This window comes from Trichechus manatus, unplaced genomic scaffold (genome assembly GCF_000243295.1).
Source record: "Trichechus manatus latirostris isolate Lorelei unplaced genomic scaffold, TriManLat1.0 scaffold00045, whole genome shotgun sequence".
Lineage (NCBI taxonomy): Eukaryota > Metazoa > Chordata > Mammalia > Sirenia > Trichechidae > Trichechus > Trichechus manatus.
The window spans coordinates 10,034,060-10,051,853 of record NW_004443981.1 but is presented as its reverse complement, the minus strand read 5'-3'; the positions used below and the strand labels follow the sequence as shown (position 1 = coordinate 10,051,853).

General features: G+C 47.5%; 1 protein-coding gene across 1 annotated transcript in view; it reads left to right on the top strand.

Moving 5' to 3' along the window:
* DYNC1H1 (dynein cytoplasmic 1 heavy chain 1) overlaps positions 1-17,794 on the top strand; it is a 72,070-nt gene that overhangs the window by 15,212 nt on the left and 39,064 nt on the right. Inside the window, exons 8-24 of the mRNA XM_004376718.2 lie at positions 4,404-5,480; positions 6,574-6,753; positions 8,084-8,233; positions 8,919-9,065; positions 10,212-10,352; positions 10,991-11,167; positions 11,295-11,405; positions 11,488-11,607; positions 12,182-12,421; positions 14,684-14,839; positions 14,980-15,093; positions 15,343-15,453; positions 15,530-15,739; positions 16,029-16,175; positions 16,382-16,548; positions 16,638-16,811; positions 17,563-17,728. Coding sequence (XP_004376775.1) covers positions 4,404-5,480; positions 6,574-6,753; positions 8,084-8,233; positions 8,919-9,065; positions 10,212-10,352; positions 10,991-11,167; positions 11,295-11,405; positions 11,488-11,607; positions 12,182-12,421; positions 14,684-14,839; positions 14,980-15,093; positions 15,343-15,453; positions 15,530-15,739; positions 16,029-16,175; positions 16,382-16,548; positions 16,638-16,811; positions 17,563-17,728 — 3,588 coding nt within the window. The remainder of the gene's footprint in view (positions 1-4,403; positions 5,481-6,573; positions 6,754-8,083; positions 8,234-8,918; positions 9,066-10,211; positions 10,353-10,990; positions 11,168-11,294; positions 11,406-11,487; positions 11,608-12,181; positions 12,422-14,683; positions 14,840-14,979; positions 15,094-15,342; positions 15,454-15,529; positions 15,740-16,028; positions 16,176-16,381; positions 16,549-16,637; positions 16,812-17,562; positions 17,729-17,794) is intronic.

The window sequence follows — 17,794 nt, the reverse complement described above, 5'->3', positions numbered from 1 at the left end:
GAGCCACTCCGTGGAAGAAAGATGTGACAATTGCTTCCATAAAAATATACAGCCTTGGAAACCCTGTGGGGCAGTTCTACTCTGTGCTACAGGGTCGCTATGAGTCAGAATCAACTTGACGGCCTTGGGTTTGGTTTTTTAGCTGCTAACTGAAAGGTTGGCAGAACCCACCAGTGGCTCCATGGGAGAAAAGAGCTGTTGATTTGCTCCTGTAAAGATTATAGAGTAGGAAACCTTATTGGGCAGTTGTACTCTGACCTATAGGGTCTCTATGAGTTGGAATCAACTCAACGGAATCAACTCAACGGCACATAATAACAACGACAACATACGGGTGTTTGCTCTACAGTTCTCTCAGCTTTCCTGTAGTTTGAAAGTCTTTCGTAATAAAGTATATGGGGGAAATCCAATCTAGAACTCGTGCCCTCTAGGAAGCTTCACTCACTGATTTGGAGAGCTCACTCTTCTTGTTAGGTGCCATCAGTTGGTTTCCAACGCATAGCGACCCTGTGTACAACAGAATGAAACACTGCCTGGTCCTGCACCATCCTCACAGTCATTGCTGTGTTTGAGCTCATTGTTGGAGCCACTGTGTCAGTCTGTCGCGTTGAGGGTCTTCCTCTTTTTCACTAACCCTCTACTTTACCAAGCATGGTGTCCTTCTCCAGGGACTGGTCCCTCCTGGTCACCTGTCCAAAGTACATGAGACAAAGTCTCGCCATCCTCACTTCTAAGGAGCATTCTGAATGTACTTCTTCCAAGACAGATTTGTTCATTCTTCTGGCAGTCCATGGAGAGCCCACTAACAGTAATTAGTTAATAATGATTCCTTAGCGTCCTTTTACTCAGTGTGGTATTAATTTATGTGTGTGCACAGGTGTGTGTTTTGTTGATTTTAAAATGTTAACCTTTTATACATCAGATTGAGACTACTGCCAATTCCCTTTAGTCCAGGAGTCCTTAAGCCTTTTTGCCGTGGGCCTCTTCTCAGAGTGTTTTTAATTGGAATGTTCAGTCTGTTCACATTTAATGTAATTATTGGTATGGTTGGACTTAGATCTGCCGTTTTGCTGTTTTCTTCTTGTCTCACTTTGGCTGTTCCCCTGTTCGTCTCTCCCTTAGTGCCTTCTTTTATGTTATTTTTTAGTGTATCATTTTAATTCCTCTATAGATTGTAGCAGTATTTTGCTGCTTTTTTAGTGGTTGTTGTAGGGATTGCCATATGCACCTTTAATTTAGAATCATCTACTGAATATTAGTAAAATATAACAACTTTGTACCAGTATGGGACAGTTCTGTTCTGTCCTGTAGGGTTGCTGTGAGTCGGAATGAACTCAGTGGCAATGGGTTTGGTTTGGTGTTTGAGTTTTATACCAGTATAGCTCTATTCCCCCCTGCTTGTGTGTGTATATGTATACATACAGGGGAATAATGAATGCTGTTCTTGTCACATATAATGGATTTATATGTATCTATAAACCCAACAATACAGCCTTACAAGTTGTTTTAAACAGCCATGCATTTTATAGAAATTAAGAGAAAAATGTATATGTATATATATATATATATGATCTTTTGCATTTGTCCACATACTCACAGTTTCCGGTCCCCTTCATTCCTTCCTGTGGATCCAGAAGGTGCCTTTACCTGCTGTGTCTTCTCCCATTAGCCTGAGGATTTCCTTTAGCATTTTTTGCAGTGTAGGTTGACCAGCAACCAATCCTTATTTTTTGTTTTTCAGGAAAAATATTTCACTTTCATATTTGAAGATGGTTTTGCTAGATATGGAAGTCAGCTGTCAGTTCGGGCATTCTTCCTCTGTAAATGATGATGCTTTTTTTTTGGTTCCCTGCTGCTTTTCAGATTCCTCTTTATGTTGGGGTTCTGCAGTTGGACTGCGATGTATCTGGGTGTAGTGTTCCTCTGCTTATCCTGCTTGGGATTTAGTGAGCTTTTTGCCTCTCTTAAGTTAGTGTTTCCCACCAAATTTGGGGCATTTCACCATTGTTTCTTCAAGTCTGCCTTCAGGTTCATTGGTTCTTCCTTCTCACATCTATTTGTGAGCACATCTAGTGAATTTTACAATTTTTCAGGTAAATCGTTGCACTTTTCAGCTCTAGAATTACCATTTAGTTCTTTTTTATAGTTCCCGCATCTTCACTCATATTTTACATGTTTTCCTTTTACTTAGTTTTTTTTTTTAATTGTTTGAACATATTTTTAATAACTACCTTGAAATCTTTTTCTGCTAAATCCATCATCTAGGCCCATTTGGAGTCACTTTCTACTCACTGCATTTTTCCAGAGTCGGGGTCACACTTAGCATGTCTGGTCATTTTTTCTTTCTTTGCATATTTAATGTTTTTTTGTCGAAAACTGGAGGTTGTAGATAATACGTTGTAGCAGTTGTGAATTCTGTTTTGTTCGTCTGAGTTTTGTTGGGTTTCTGTTGTAGCAGCGCCCACCTTGCCTCAACTTCTGCTGCAGAGCACGACCCGTGTCCCCCTGGCTCATACACCTGTCTGTGATTTTAAGCGGCAGTCAGCCTGTGCTGTGGGCAGAGGTGATTCTCGGCCGCCCGGCGCAGTAGGGCCACCCCCGCTGCCGGCTGAGCTGTGCGAGGGTGGGGGTCGTTCGGAGGCCCACCGGTTTGCGTTTCACTGGGCTTTTGATTCTTGCAGGGCTCCCTTCTGGGGCGCTCTTACTTCCGGTTAATTTAAATTAGCTCGTGCTTTACTCCCACCGGTCAGACTGAGGGTTCTCACTGTCTGAGCTGGAGGGGAGGGGCGCCCCAGCAAGAAGGGCGGAGCTCACAGCTCTTACCTGGTGCAGTGGCGGTTTTCAGGAGTAAACGTGTCTCAGGCTGTGGGCTCACCTTTGGTTGTTTTCCCTTGTCCTGAAATAATTGTTTTTAATAATTTGCCCAGTTTTTGTCTCTATGCTACCATTACCAGGAGCCCTCAGAATGTTTTTAAGTGCCAAAAATAAAATGCACAGGTTTACAAAGCAGACAGCAACGTTTTAAAAATTAGGGTATAGTAATCCACGTGCTTGTCCACCAACACACTAGGGACAAGCCCAGTGCCAGGATTTTGAAGCGTGATGGGCATAAACACGATCACAGGAAGTGCACAGCTGCAGTGTGATAGGAAGGTGTTTATTGGCAACAAATCATGGGGACCACAAGCAACTATGATTTGCGGCCTATGTTCATAATTGTAGGAAATACTTAATTTTAGTTAGAGGTTAGTGAAAATAAGGATTATAATTCTCCCCCAGCCAAATTCACAGACCGTCTGAGTCTCATCCCAGGCACCTGTCCCCTGAGCAGCACCCCTGCCAGGCTCTGTGGTTCTGTGGGACTGTGGACTTGAGATAGATGTGGAAGTCTGACACTTTTTTTTTTAAAATCGTTGATTAATTTTTAAATTTTTTTGGTGAAAATACACTCAGCAAAAAGGATATACTGTTTCAACAAATTGTACCTGTACAATTAGTTGACATTGTTTACATTTTTCAAGTTATGTAACTGTTTGTGCTATCTTTTCCAACTTATTCCATCACCATTAATGTGAACTCACTGCCTCCTAAGCTTCTCATCTAACCTTTCGAGGTGCTGTTGTCAATTTGATCCCACACAGATAAATCTTTGGAAGAGCTCAATGTTCAAGGCAGACGTACTTTACTAAGTAAATTTAAACTGTTGTTTGGTTCTAAGCTGACTTCCGGGGAAGGTTTTGGTTTGAGGTTCAAGGTTTGAAGATTGTCTCTGAGGTGTAGAGATCTTGTGTTTGCTCCGTGCTTTCCCTGGGTAGCACCTAGGGATCTGAAGGGCCTTCTCTGTCACCACAGCGCTGTCTGTCCCTCTGCTGTAGTACTAACTCCATGAATTATAAGTTAAGGCTCTAAAAATCTGAAAGGAAGACTTTATTTTGGATGCTGAGTTTGTATGTAGCACTCCTGTGAATTACTGGGCTTTGTAATGCTTTCTGATGTGTTTTCAGTGAACATTTCCACAGCACATTAGGTTCCCGTTTAATAATTTCTGTGCACGTTGTTCAGTGACGTTGGTTACGTTTTTCACAATGTATCATCATTCTCTTCAATGCAGCTTTGATCATAGACTAAACCTTGAAGAGGTAAGTACTGAAGTCCCAGGTTTTTACGTACGTTGTGTTGACCATTTAAGCAAGGAAGCTGCATCCTCAGAAGACCTTTATAGTGCAGAGTTACAGTCTACTCGATAGTGTTTTACTCGGTTTTGCTGCGTGGTGGTTCTAAGATGTTTGAAAGTTAGGAAGCTGGTAACCGGCCGGGAATTTTCTGTGGTGTGTACTGCCATGGTGCAGCAAAATGGAAATCTTCCCTTGGTAAATGCTTTTGTTGCAAATCTTCTCTTTTAGGTCACAGCGGTTGCACAACAGAATCAAGGAGAGGTACCTGAACCCCAGGATATGAAGGTAGCAGAGGTTCTCTTTGATGCTGCCGACGCGAATGCCATTGAGGAGGTCAACCTTGCTTACGAGAACGTCAAGGAGGTGGATGGGCTCGACGTCTCCAAGGAAGGCACGGAAGCGTGGGAGGCTGCGATGAAGAGATACGATGAAAGGATCGACAGAGTGGAAACCCGCATCACTGCTCGCCTCCGTGACCAGCTTGGCACTGCCAAGAACGCTAACGAGATGTTCAGGATCTTCTCCAGGTTCAACGCCCTGTTTGTCAGGCCCCACATCCGCGGGGCCATCCGTGAGTACCAAACCCAACTGATCCAGCGCGTGAAAGACGACATCGGGTCTCTGCATGACAAGTTCAAGGTCCAGTACCCACAGAGCCAGGCATGCAAGATGAGCCACGTGCGTGACCTGCCCCCTGTTTCAGGGTCCATCATCTGGGCCAAGCAGATAGACAGGCAGCTGACCGCCTACATGAAGCGTGTCGAAGACGTCCTTGGCAAAGGCTGGGAGAATCACGTGGAAGGGCAGAAGCTGAAACAGGACGGGGACAGTTTCCGCATGAAACTCAATACTCAAGAGATCTTTGACGACTGGGCCAGGAAGGTACAGCAGCGCAACCTGGGCGTTTCCGGGCGCATTTTCACCATCGAAAGCACTCGTGTTCGAGGCCGGTCAGGAAACGTCCTGAAGCTGAAGGTGAACTTTCTCCCTGAGATCATCACGCTCTCAAAAGAAGTCCGAAACCTCAAGTGGCTTGGCTTCCGGGTCCCGCTGGCGATTGTGAACAAGGCCCATCAGGCAAACCAGCTGTACCCATTTGCCATCTCGCTGATCGAGAGCGTGCGCACTTATGAGCGGACCTGTGAGAAAGTGGAGGAGCGCAACACCATCTCACTCCTGGTGGCCGGCCTGAAGAAGGAAGTGCAGGCTCTGATTGCAGAGGGCGTCGCCCTGGTGTGGGAGTCCTACAAGCTTGACCCTTACGTGCAGCGCCTTGCAGAGACAGTCTTCAACTTCCAAGAAAAGGTGTGTTCTGATTTAGGCCTCCAAGGGTCCTAGCAGCGATTTAAATATAACCAGTCGCCATTGAGTCCATTCTGACTCATGACAACCCCATGCGTGTCAGAGTAGAACTGTGTTCCATAGGGTTTTCAATGGCTGATTTTTTTGGAAGATCTCCAGGCCTTCCTTCCAAGGTGCCTCTGTGTGGACTTGAACCTCCAACCTTTCAGTTAGCAGCCAAGTGCATTCACCCTTCGCACCACCCAGGTACTCCGATTTAAATACAGTAATAGCTCAATCGGAGCCCTGGTGGAGCAGTGGTTAAGAGCTTGGCTGCGAACCAGAAGGTCAGCAGTTTGAATCCACCAGTCACTCCCTGGAAACCCTGTGGGGCAGTTTTACTCTGTCCCATAGGGTCGCTATGAGTCGGAACTGGCTCAGTGGCAACAGCTGATAGCTAAATCTGTGAAAACATTCACTCTGCCACAGAAGGCGTGCAGGAGGCCATGTGGGCCAAACGTGATTAGTGGACTGGAGGGTAGGTCAGGGGTAAGAAGCCCTTTTACTCCCTGTGCTGCTTGATGGGGTTAGGGCTATGAGGAGACCCTTAAACAGCCCCTCGTCTTCATCTCCTGAGTTAGGAACTAGCTGGGAGATGAAGGACACAGGAGCCCTTGGTACTCGGGTCTGTCAGAGAGCTTTAGCTCTGCTAGAGGACGTGGCTCTGGTCCTGCAGCTGTAGTGCTCGTGACGACCCACCCCAGATGTGGACTTCCTTCCCAGTCACTAGCATGGCTGGACTGCCTCCGTGAGCAGCCCAGAGCGTGCCCATCTGGTGCCCAGGCTGGCTCTGCGGGCAGGAAGGCTGGGCAGAGAGGCCGCCTTCTGTAAGAAGAAGGGAGGAAGGGGGAGAAGCTGACAGTGCTCCTTCTCCCTCCCTTCCCGCTGAAGATGCAGCAAGCAGTGGGACAGATGTTCTCTTCAGCTCAGAAAATGGGAGTAACTTTGTGAGAGAACTTCTCTGCCTCGCACGTTTGTTCATGAAGTGAGAAGAGGGTATATAAAGATAAAGGAATAGAATGAGTGGCATTTTAAATACTAGATCTACCTCCTTTAGGTGGATGATCTGCTGATTATTGAAGAAAAAATAGACCTGGAGGTCCGCTCCTTGGAAACGTGTATGTATGATCACAAGACGTTCTCTGAGATCTTGAACAGAGTCCAGAAAGCGGTGGACGACTTAAATCTGCACTCCTATTCCAACCTGCCCATCTGGGTCAACAAATTGGACATGGAGGTAGGACTGGGGCCCAAGAGGGGTAGGTAGCACTTTCACTTTTCTGCTGCCGGCGTAGGATGGACCCTTTCCCTAAGTTTATTAGCTTGTCGTTGAAAAGCATTTTCCCATCGAAGTTAGCGGGGATAGTCCCCCACTCCGCCCCCCGGAAATCCCACTGAACTGATGACAGAATTGAACTATGCTGCTAAGTGTGCTGACTCCAGTTCTGAGTCTTGGAAGCAGGGAGCTGTGAGGGAGGAGAAAGAGTCCCCTCTGTTTTCTGGATGTTTGGCGACATACCCCATGCCCTTCCCTGCTCATCTTGTAATTGAGGTGACCCTTCTCCCTAGCATTCCAAGCATCCTTCTCCGCCAGCCCTGTCACTCTCTGCCATCCCAGTTTAGAAGGGAATATCCAACAACAAAAGACCTCTTATTTCTGACATAGAGGATCCCAGCTAGGTCTTGGGGATAATAATTTTATTGAACTAAGTTATGCTTTGTGGATGGAATCCTTTGACAGGTCCATGTATATATTTATGCACATTCGAAGCATGCTTACCAATCCCTGTGAATTTCCCAGTTGGTAGGCTTCAGAGCAGCACACATCAGAATGAAGGGATTTGTCTCAGGAAGGAGGCAATTTTAGGGCAAACAGTTTAGTGGATAGGCAACAGTTGGTCGGTGCCCAGGGTGTTTGCGGCCCACAGCTTGTCCCTTCCGCCATGTCTTTTTTCAGTGGATAAATAGGGTTCACAGCACAGCAGAACGGTAACAGAGGAGAGTGAACAAGCCCCACTCTCCTGAACCCTGCGTTTTCTTCACGATCTTCCCGGGATGAGTGTGCGGTACGAAGGCAGACTGTTTGCAGACGCCTGTGGACATCCTGTTCATAGAAAGTTCACTCCTCTGATTCTCTGCCAGAGGAGACTCTTCTCGTGGCTAAGAGAAAATGGTTTCATCTCCAGATTATAGTTTTCTCGTTTCATCTCTGAGACGGCCAGGAAAGTCTTCTTGTGTTACGAATTTTCTATTGTATTGAACAGTTATCAGGCCTTTGCTGCGTTGGCTGCATTTGTGTTACAGCCCTGGGTCACTTCTCAGTCGTGAGGACGAGTGACTCAGCCCAGAGACGGCGAGCAGTCAGCCTGACTGAGAGAGCAGTGTTCATTGTCTGGGGCTGGGAGGAACGTCACAGAGTCAGACTCTGAGGATGAAGTGAGAGAGGATCGTAGTTTAGTAGCTGTTTACCTTTGACCTGAAGCATCTGCTGCTGTCTAATAGACAGACATGCTTTGTGAGCCGACTTTCAGAAGAAACGCTGTTCTTTGACATGTCTTTTTCTGCAGATTGAAAGGATACTGGGTGTTCGCCTGCAAGCTGGCCTAAGAGCTTGGACCCAAGTCCTTCTTGGACAAGCGGAAGATAAGGCAGAAGTTGACATGGATACAGACGCCCCACAAGTCAGTCACAAACCCGGCGGAGAGCCAAAGATCAAAGTGAGTGCTTCCTTTGGCATCCAGAGACCATCGTGGACATCAGTCAGCTGGTGCCTCCTTGTGCACCTGTTGTGACTTAACACCAAGGCCCTGGGGGGGCCAGGAGGAGCAGCGGGGCCAACCTTTGACCTTTTATAACCCTTAGGGGAGGGCCACAGATCACAGCACAGAATTATGGAGGACTGGGTTGGGTCTCATAATGGAGCCCTGGTGGCGCACGGGTAAACAACTCAGCTGCTAACCGAAAGGTGGGTGGTTCGAGTCCACCGGCCGCTCCTTGGAAACTCTGTAGGGCAATTGTACCCTGTCCTGCAGAGTCACTATAAGTTGGAATTGACTCGATGCCAATGGGCTTGATTTTTTTTTTTTTTCGGTGGGTCTAATAATAAAGTGGAAACCCTGGTGGCCTAGTGGTTAAGAGCTATGGCTGCTAACCAAAATGTCAGCAGTTCGAATCTGCCAGGTGCTCCTTGGAAAAACTCTGTGGGGCAGTTCTACCCTGTCCTATAGGGTCTCTATGAGTCAGAATCAACTTGACAGCAACGGGTTTGGTTTTTGGTTTAATAATAAAGTAATAAACTCTGTGGTTCATACTAAAGTAGCTTAATTAAAATTTAGAGAGGACTTAGGTATCCAAACCTTTTTAAATAGGTTGCTGAGCAAGAGCAACGCCTTTCTTTTCCAGAATATTGTCCATGAGCTGAGAATAACCAATCAGGTCATCTATTTGAACCCACCCATTGAAGAATGCAGATACAAGCTGTATCAGGAGATGTTTGCATGGAAGATGGTCATCCTGTCTCTCCCCAGGATCCAGAGTCAGAGGTATCAGGTGAGCCCTCGGGGTCTTGTACCCTGTACCTCTGAGCATGCCTCTCCTAGGGATCTCGGGGAACCCCCGCCCCCCGCCTTTAACAAGCTGTTCATGTGTCTTTTCAGACCCCAGGCTCCACAGTTAGGGAAAGCTAGCCGAAGCTCTGTGTAAGCTGACGTTTTTTTCCAGATAGTTACTGGGCACTGCAGTCTGCCCTCAGTGATCTCTTAGAAATCCCTTCCACGAGCTTCTTTGAGAATCTTAATTCCTGCTTCTTTTTTCTCTTCTTTTCCCACTTTCTATTATGGACATCTTCAAACACACAGAAGTAGGGAGAATCTCGTGAGCTTCCCCCACCTGGCTTCATATGTCAACGTGTGTTTCATTTATGTTCCTCTCCCCACTGGATTGTTTTCAAGCAAATTTTATCTGTAGACCCTTATTAGTGTACTTCCAGAGCGAAATGAAACCCTGGGCGCCTTTGCCCTTGCTGAGGTCTGCTCAGGGTGCCCTTCTGGCGGACGTTCACCAGGTCACCCCCTGCCCTCTTGCCCTGAGCTCTTATTTAAAATACTAACCACCCCCTCCCCGCACCCCCTGTCCCCCACCACATCTCCCTCCATAGTTCTTCTCACCATCTGAACTTCTGTTTATTTCGTTTCTTCCTTCATTGTCTCTCTGCCTGTAGGACAGAAGTCCACGTGAGCAGGGGGTTTGTATTTTGTTTATTGTACCTGGCACGTTACAGGCGCTCAGACAGGTGGCACGGATCACCCAGGTTGATGAAAACATTTGGTCATAGTTAATGTCACATTGTGTTAGGTGTCGTCATCAGCTCTTCCCTTCTCAAGTGAGGAGCCTCAAACCTCTGGCTGCCGCTGTGGGCTACCCTGCCCTCTGCTGCACTCTCGGCCTGCTCTTTAACTGGTGTGACCTCGTGCCATTGGCAAGGCCGTGTTTTTCTAGCTCGTAGTGAATCTAATGTTTCTTTTACTGGCTTGATGAATTAAGTATAAGCAGATTTCTTGGTTATTTATGGCTGAAGTAAGTGGATGCAGTTCTTACCATGATTTATTTTGTCAGGTCATGTTAACTGAGTAAAAGGTGACTGAGGTTACCATTTTTGTCCATTACCTGCATTCATTTGTGGCTCTGCTTGGTTAGGTGGGCGTCCACTATGAATTGACGGAGGAAGAAAAATTCTACCGGAACGCTTTGACACGGATGCCTGACGGCCCTGTGGCCCTGGAGGAGTCGTATTCTGCAGTGATGGGTATCGTGAACGAGGTGGAGCAGTATGTCAAGGTGAGGGGCTGCACGTCCCATTCAGGTGTGGGAGGTTATGCACGTGGAACTAACGTATGGACTGCGTAGATACGGTTCACTAGATAAACGACATCTGCTCATTTTAGAGCGAAGGGCTAGCCATAGGGCAGATCTTTCGGGGCCTCAGCTACCACTTTGGAGAACAGTAGTTTTTTTTTTTCATATAGAGAGATTTTAATTTCTTAAATTGATTAAGGGAAGATGACACTTGGGTAAGAACGAGGGCACAGGCACATACTCATCTGTTCCTGCAGTTCCAAACTGATACGAGAAACAGGATAATGCCTTTTTTTTTTTTTTTTTTACATTATAATATTTTTATTGTGATAAGTATACAGGTAACAGAACTTTTGCCATTTCTACAGTCTTCACATGTACAGTTCAGGGACGTTAATTATATTCGTCATGTTATTCAACCATCACCATTAAACGTTGAGAGCTGTGAATTTTATTCTCTTTTGATGTGAAAATTCTGAGAATCTGGATTGAGAATTTTCTGCATATAATGGCGACAAAAGAAGCCGAATCTCTTTAATGAAACACGAGCGTATGCTATACTAATATTCCCCAGAAGGAAAAATCACACCAGAGGACTTCACTGCGCTCTGCATCCGCAGGTTTGGCTTCAGTATCAGTGTTTGTGGGACATGCAAGCTGAAAACATCTATAACAGACTCGGGGAAGATCTGAACAAATGGCAGGCTCTCTTGGTCCAGATACGGAAGGCCAGAGGAACTTTTGACAACGCGGAAACCAAGAAGGAGTTTGGACCAGTGGTGATAGATTATGGCAAGGTGAGCTCCGAGGTCTGGTCGGAAGGTGTCAGGGTAGCTGTGGAAGTGCTCTTCTCTCTGACAGAAATCGGAGCTCCCCTCCAGTATGAAGGAACTGATGGTGTGTCCTACACTCACCCTCCTGCAGGTCCAGTCAAAGGTGAACTTGAAGTACGATTCTTGGCATAAGGAGGTTCTCAGCAAGTTTGGACAGATGCTGGGCTCCAACATGACTGAATTCCACTCCCAGATCTCCAAGGTGAGGAGGGGGACCCGTTGGCACAGCAGGCCCGCTGGTAAGCCCCAGCTGTGTGTTAACCTGCTGCGCGCTCTCTCCACAGTCCCGCCAAGAGCTGGAGCAGCACTCCGTGGACACGGCCAGCACCTCCGACGCAGTGACCTTCATCACCTACGTGCAGTCTCTGAAGCGGAAGATCAAGCAGTTTGAGAAGCAAGTTGAGGTGAGCTCTGAAAATTAAACGTTGCCAGACTTACCCAGTTTCGTTTGTTTTCCGTAATATTTTACGTTCTGAGGGCATGTTCTAAATCTGCCGGCCTTTAAGATGCTGTTTCTTAGATGTGGTCCGCGGACCCTCTGCACCGTAACCACCTGAAGTGCTTGTTAAAAGCACAGGTACTGGCCTCCGGGGAATCTGCATTTTTAAAAGCTCTGCAGGTGCTTCTTAGGCACATTAAGGTTTGGGGGCCTCTTAAAATCTTTCACTTTAGTTGTTGAACTTCAGGCCATCACACCCAAACATCTATTGTAGAATTTGGAGTGGGGGGTGGAGCGCAGCTCCGGCACGCTTCCTGCCTAACTCTGGGCCATGTGGGTGCAGCTAGCCCAGTAACTGGACTGGCCACAGAGCACCCTCGCGGCGGGCTGCCCAGGAGTCTAGGGCGGAAGCTCTTAGGAGAAGCACAGGTGTGTGGGCCAGGTGTGTCCACGGCCAAGAGCGTCTCCTCTCCCGTGAGCCTGGTGAGAGCCCCTGTTGCCTTAGGAGAGAAAAGCCCATCTGTTTTTCCTTCCCAAAGCTCTACCGCAACGGTCAGCGCCTGCTGGAAAAGCAGCGGTTCCAGTTCCCGCCGTCCTGGCTCTACATCGACAACATCGAGGGCGAGTGGGGGGCCTTTAACGACATCATGCGGCGGAAGGACTCGGCCATCCAGCAGCAGGTGGCAAACCTGCAGATGAAGATAGTCCAGGAGGACCGGGCCGTGGAGAGCCGCACCATCGACCTGCTGACCGACTGGGAGAAAACCAAGCCTGTCACCGTGAGTCTCGCCCAGCCGCGTGCCGGGAGCTCCATCTGTCTCTCTTGGCTGTGCGCCAGGAGCACCGTCTGCTCCGTTTGCTTTACAACTTCAGAATTTTTGGTGTGGTTTAGCTTTCCAGTAGGGAAGTCCTTTTCCCTTTTTGTAATTAAAACACTGTTTAGTTCTGCACGTAGTAACTTTGGAAATACAGAAGCTAGGAAACTTAGCCCTCTTCTTACCCAGAGCCCCAGTGGCAACCATGTAAGTCAGGAAATGGTTTTAAAGATTAAAGGGTTTTTGTTCTTAAAGTTAAGGAGCCCTGGGGGCACAGTGGTTAAGAACGCGACTGCTAAGACATTGGAACCCACCAGCTGCTCTGCAGGAGAAAGATGTAACAGTCTGCTTCTGTGAGGATTGCGGCCTTGGAAACCCTATGGGGCAGTTCAGCTCTGTCCTGTCGGGTTGCTCTGAGCTTGAGTCGACTCACTGGTAATGGCTGTGGGTTCTTAAATTATCTGCTTACGTAGGGTTACTCAAAAATTAGAATTTAAATTCTCAGACACAGACCAAGCTGCTAGCTCTTTCTATTATGGGAGGCAAGTCCTGTTGTTATAATTGTCAAACTTTTCCTCACCCAGAACGTGCCACACCCAATTCTCTTCATTCATTCACGTATTTATTGAGCACCTACTGTGTTCTGGAGCTCTGGTGGCCCAGTGGTTAAAGTGCTCAGCTGCTCACTGAAAGGTCAGCAGTTCAGATCCACCTTGGAAACCTTATGGGGCAGTTGTCTGTCCTCCAGGGTCGCTATGAGTTGGAATCAACTGGACGACAGTGGGTTTGGTTTTTGGTCTTCCTGTGTTCTAGGTATGGCTCTAGGTGGGGGGGGTACAGCAGTGAACAGAGTGGACAGACACCCTATCCCTGGAGCCCATGCTCCCACAGGGAAAGGCCAACGATAAATGAACAGGAAAACTGGGGTGTAGTAGTGATGGGTGCTGCAGACAGAAGTCAGTGTAGAGGGTGATGGGCATGGGGAGGGGGTTAGTGCCGTGTCTGGGAAGGTGACACTAAAGGCCGCAGGAGGGAAGCTGGCAGATGACACTGGGAGTTGAGGCTCAGGGGGCAGGTTCAGGTGGGGCCCAGCAAGTGTAAGGCTCAAGCAAGTGGATGGTGATAAGTTTGTGTCATGGGGTGGAATTCAGATTTTATTTATTCCAACACACATAGGCACATGGTCAGGAAAGAAGAAGGGAAGGTTGTTAGAATGTGTGTTGACTGTCCACCTGGTTGTCTGGTTTGGGGATATGAGTTTTCCACAGCAGACCTGGGGGCAGACGTGGCTTCCATGCTTACTAGCTGGTTCTCTGTTCCATCGTGACCGTGACTGTACTGCTGAGCAGTCTTGAGTTCTCTGTGGTGTTCACTTGTGGTTCCTGGTTTGCTGGCCCCTGTTTTAGGAAGAAAGAAGCGCCAGCACTGCTAGCTTACTAAGGCCAGCTGCAGCAGGGAGTGAGTACTAATCAACAGGAAGATTCTGGTCGCCACTGTTTGAATATCTCTGACTACCTCACCTTGGTGTTACTAATGTGGTATAATTAAAATTTTCAGTTTTAGTTTGCTTTGGCAGAAAACTGATTTTTGTATAAAACCAAGCCCGTTGTCGTTGAGTCGATTGTGACTCAAAGCAACTTTATAGGACAGAGTAGAACTGCTCCATAAGGTTTCCAAGGAGCGCCTGGTGGATTCGAACTGCTGACCTTTTGGTTAGCAGCCGAACTCTTAACCACTGTGCCACCAGGGTTTCCAATTTTTTGTATAGTCACTCTCAAGAGTTATTAAAATGAAAAGGAAATGTATAAATAATAGTGTTATTGTTGAAATAAGATCCATTTCAGGTGAGAACAGGGCTTTGATGTCCCATTCTCTTCAATGACTGATTTAATGACTTGTGTGCGTCACGGCCAGTGTGGCTGGGGGCACAAGAACTTTTTTCCTCTTAGCTGGCGAGTGTCCCCCTCCACGCCCAGGTCTGTCGCGGCTCTCCCCTCCCACCTCCCAGGGTGTGTAGACAGGAAGGCTGGGAAGGAGAGGTCCTTCGCCTCCCTTTCTCACACCTTCAGACCTTCAGTAATGCATGGTCACAGGTGCGAAGCCTGTGGCGCTGTCACGCGCATAAACGCGCTTAGGGAATTGCTGTCTCCCGCCGCCTTTTGAAGACCAATGCGGCCGTCTCTCCTGAGACTTTGCTCTTCAACCCTGTGCTCTGATGACTTTCAGGGTAACCTACGCCCAGAGGAGGCGCTCCAGGCCCTTACCATTTACGAAGGGAAGTTCGGCAGGCTGAAGGACGACAGAGAGAAGTGCGCCAAGGCCAAGGAGGCACTGGAGCTGACAGACACAGGGCTCCTCAGTGGCAGCGAGGAGCGTGTGCAGGTGTGAGCCGTTTGAGTGGGAGGCGGGACCGGGCTCTTACCACGGCTCGCCGTCAGCCTGGGTCGTCTCTCAGTGTCCTTCCAGATTCTGAGATGATTGCTAATTCCAAAACATAACTGCTTTGCACATCTTAATTACAGGTGGCCTTGGAAGAACTACAGGACCTCAAAGGCGTTTGGTCAGAACTTTCTAAGGTCTGGGAGCAAATCGATCAGATGAAGGAGCAGCCATGGGTTTCAGTGCAGCCTCGAAAGGTGTGTTTAGTTTAAACACAAATTTGTGTATAGCTTTACGTGTTAATTAACAGCTATAGACTTTATTTAGAAACTTTGCAAACAAGGAACGGTATCGTGAGTTCAGAGTGCCACTTAACATCCTAAACATCACTCACATCACTTATCCAGAACAATGTGAAATTCATCGCAAAACCATTTTTTAAAACTATTTCACCGTTTGAAGGAATGTTGGCAAACTAAATATCATCTTGTGTTTTCTTTTGGCAGCTCCGGCAAAGTTTAGATGGCCTCTTGAACCAGCTGAAGAACTTCCCTGCACGATTACGGCAGTATGCGTCGTACGAGTTTGTGCAGAGGCTTCTGAAGGGCTACATGAAGGTGGGTAGCTCGGCCTGGAGCAGGGGCGAATGTCCACTAGAAACAGCCGTGTGGTGACCGTGTGCCCTCTCCCCAGATAAACATGCTGGTGATCGAGCTGAAGTCCGAAGCACTTAAGGACCGCCACTGGAAGCAGTTGATGAAGAGGCTGCATGTTAACTGGGTTGTTTCTGAGCTCACTCTCGGCCAGATCTGGGACGTTGACTTGCAGAAAAACGAAGCTATTGTCAAGGATGTGCTGCTTGTGGCCCAAGGCGAAATGGCTCTGGAAGAATTTTTGAAGCAGGTATGCACTAGCACTGGACTGCCGCTTCCGTGTCCTGGGTCAGGCCATCACGTAGACATGAGCTGTGGAAACAGGAGGGAGGTGGAAGGACAGGGTAGCTCGTGGTTAGGGGCCGTGGAGATGCACGTCCATTGGGAAGATCACTTTAAATCAAAACTTCCTCCAGGACAGTACTGCGTGTTTTAGCCTCCTAGATGGGCCTCGTCATCTCTGGTTCTTTTTGTCCCCATCACTCTTGGTCCCTTGTACAGCCCCATATTGACAACGTGCTCTTCCTGTTTCCGTTCAGATAAGAGAAGTATGGAACACTTACGAGTTAGACCTGGTTAACTATCAGAACAAGTGTCGCTTGATCCGTGGCTGGGATGACCTCTTCAACAAGGTCAAAGAGCACATCAACAGCGTCTCGGCCATGAAGCTCTCGCCGTATTACAAGGTACGGTGCAGGGACAGTCCCTCCCTGGCCAGGGCTTCCCTACACTTCACGGGGGGCCTCTGGGCTGACAGTAACTAGACACCTGTTCTTCTGAATGTGAATCAAATAACGTGACAGGACCTCTCAATCTGCATTTTTTCAGTGAGTTTTGACATATCTGAGTGGAAAGTTTACAGTTGTGCTCCGCCTTCCCGTTTGCCCACTAGGTTTTCGAAGAGGATGCCCTTAGCTGGGAGGACAAGCTGAATCGGATCATGGCCCTCTTTGATGTGTGGATTGACGTGCAGAGGCGCTGGGTCTACCTGGAGGGCATCTTCACAGGCAGTGCAGACATCAAGCACTTGCTGCCAGTGGAAACCCAGAGATTCCAAAGGTATGGACCTGGTCCGAAATCAGAAGCGAAGCGGCGCTGGTGACCAGTCTCCACCAGAAGGCTAACGTGCATTGTGCTTTGATTTGCAGCATCAGCACGGAGTTCCTGGCTCTGATGAAGAAAGTCTCCAAGTCCCCCCTTGTTATGGATGTTCTGAACATCCAAGGGGTCCAGCGGTCTCTGGAAAGGTTGGCAGACCTGCTAGGGAAGATCCAGAAGGCACTGGGAGAGTACTTGGAACGAGAGCGGTCATCTTTCCCCAGGTAAGACTTTCATCTTGACAGGTACTGAAATAAAGTTGCGTTTCAGTGATCCTTCCTCCGGCCATTCTCTCTCCCTCTGAGCCCGTGTGTCAGTCAGTTTCAACATCCAGGATTGTGTTAACCGATAATCCACGTGATGAATGCCATTTTTCTTTCATACATTGATTATTGCAACCAATAATCATTAATTATCTACCTCAGATTTGTATTTAAACTTCATTTAAGCTCTCATTTGCCTTCCCAGGCAGCTCGCATCTCTTAAATGTTGAATTGCAATTATTTTCTAAGTGGCATGTCTTCTTCTGTGAATGGTTTGCTTAGCATGAATTGTAGCAAAACCCAAACAAACCTGTTGCCTTCAAGTCGATTCCAACTCGTAGTGACCCTGTGGGACAGAGGAGTGGCTAATGGGTTCAAACTGCCAACCTTTGGGTTAGCAGCTGAGCTCTTAACCAGTACACCACCAGGGCTCCAACTGAATTGTACAGATTAAAAAAAGAGAGAATCCACGGAGTGAGATGATGAATGACATGAAATCTGTTGCATTCTTGGGCTTCAGTATCTTGCTAGGTATCTGCATATCTTCTGCTAAGGGCTGGATGGAATTTAGATGTGATCTGAATTCAGGCTGGAGATTGTCCATTCCCATCCACATCCTCCTTCCTTCCTACAGCTTGAAAGTTTTGCCTTGATTCACCTTATCTATGCATATTAGAATATTTTAGCAACTTAAATTCCTTTTTAATTTTAGGTTCTATTTTGTGGGTGATGAAGATTTGCTTGAGATCATTGGAAACAGCAAGAATGTAGCTAAATTACAGAAGCACTTCAAGAAGATGTTTGCTGGCGTTTCGAGCATCATCCTGAATGAAGACAACTCCGCCGTCTTAGGCATTTCATCCCGAGAAGGAGAGGAGGTAGTTGGAGTTGCGTTTGTAACTTAGGAAGCATCTCTCAGATGTTTGCGCATCTTACTTCTTGAA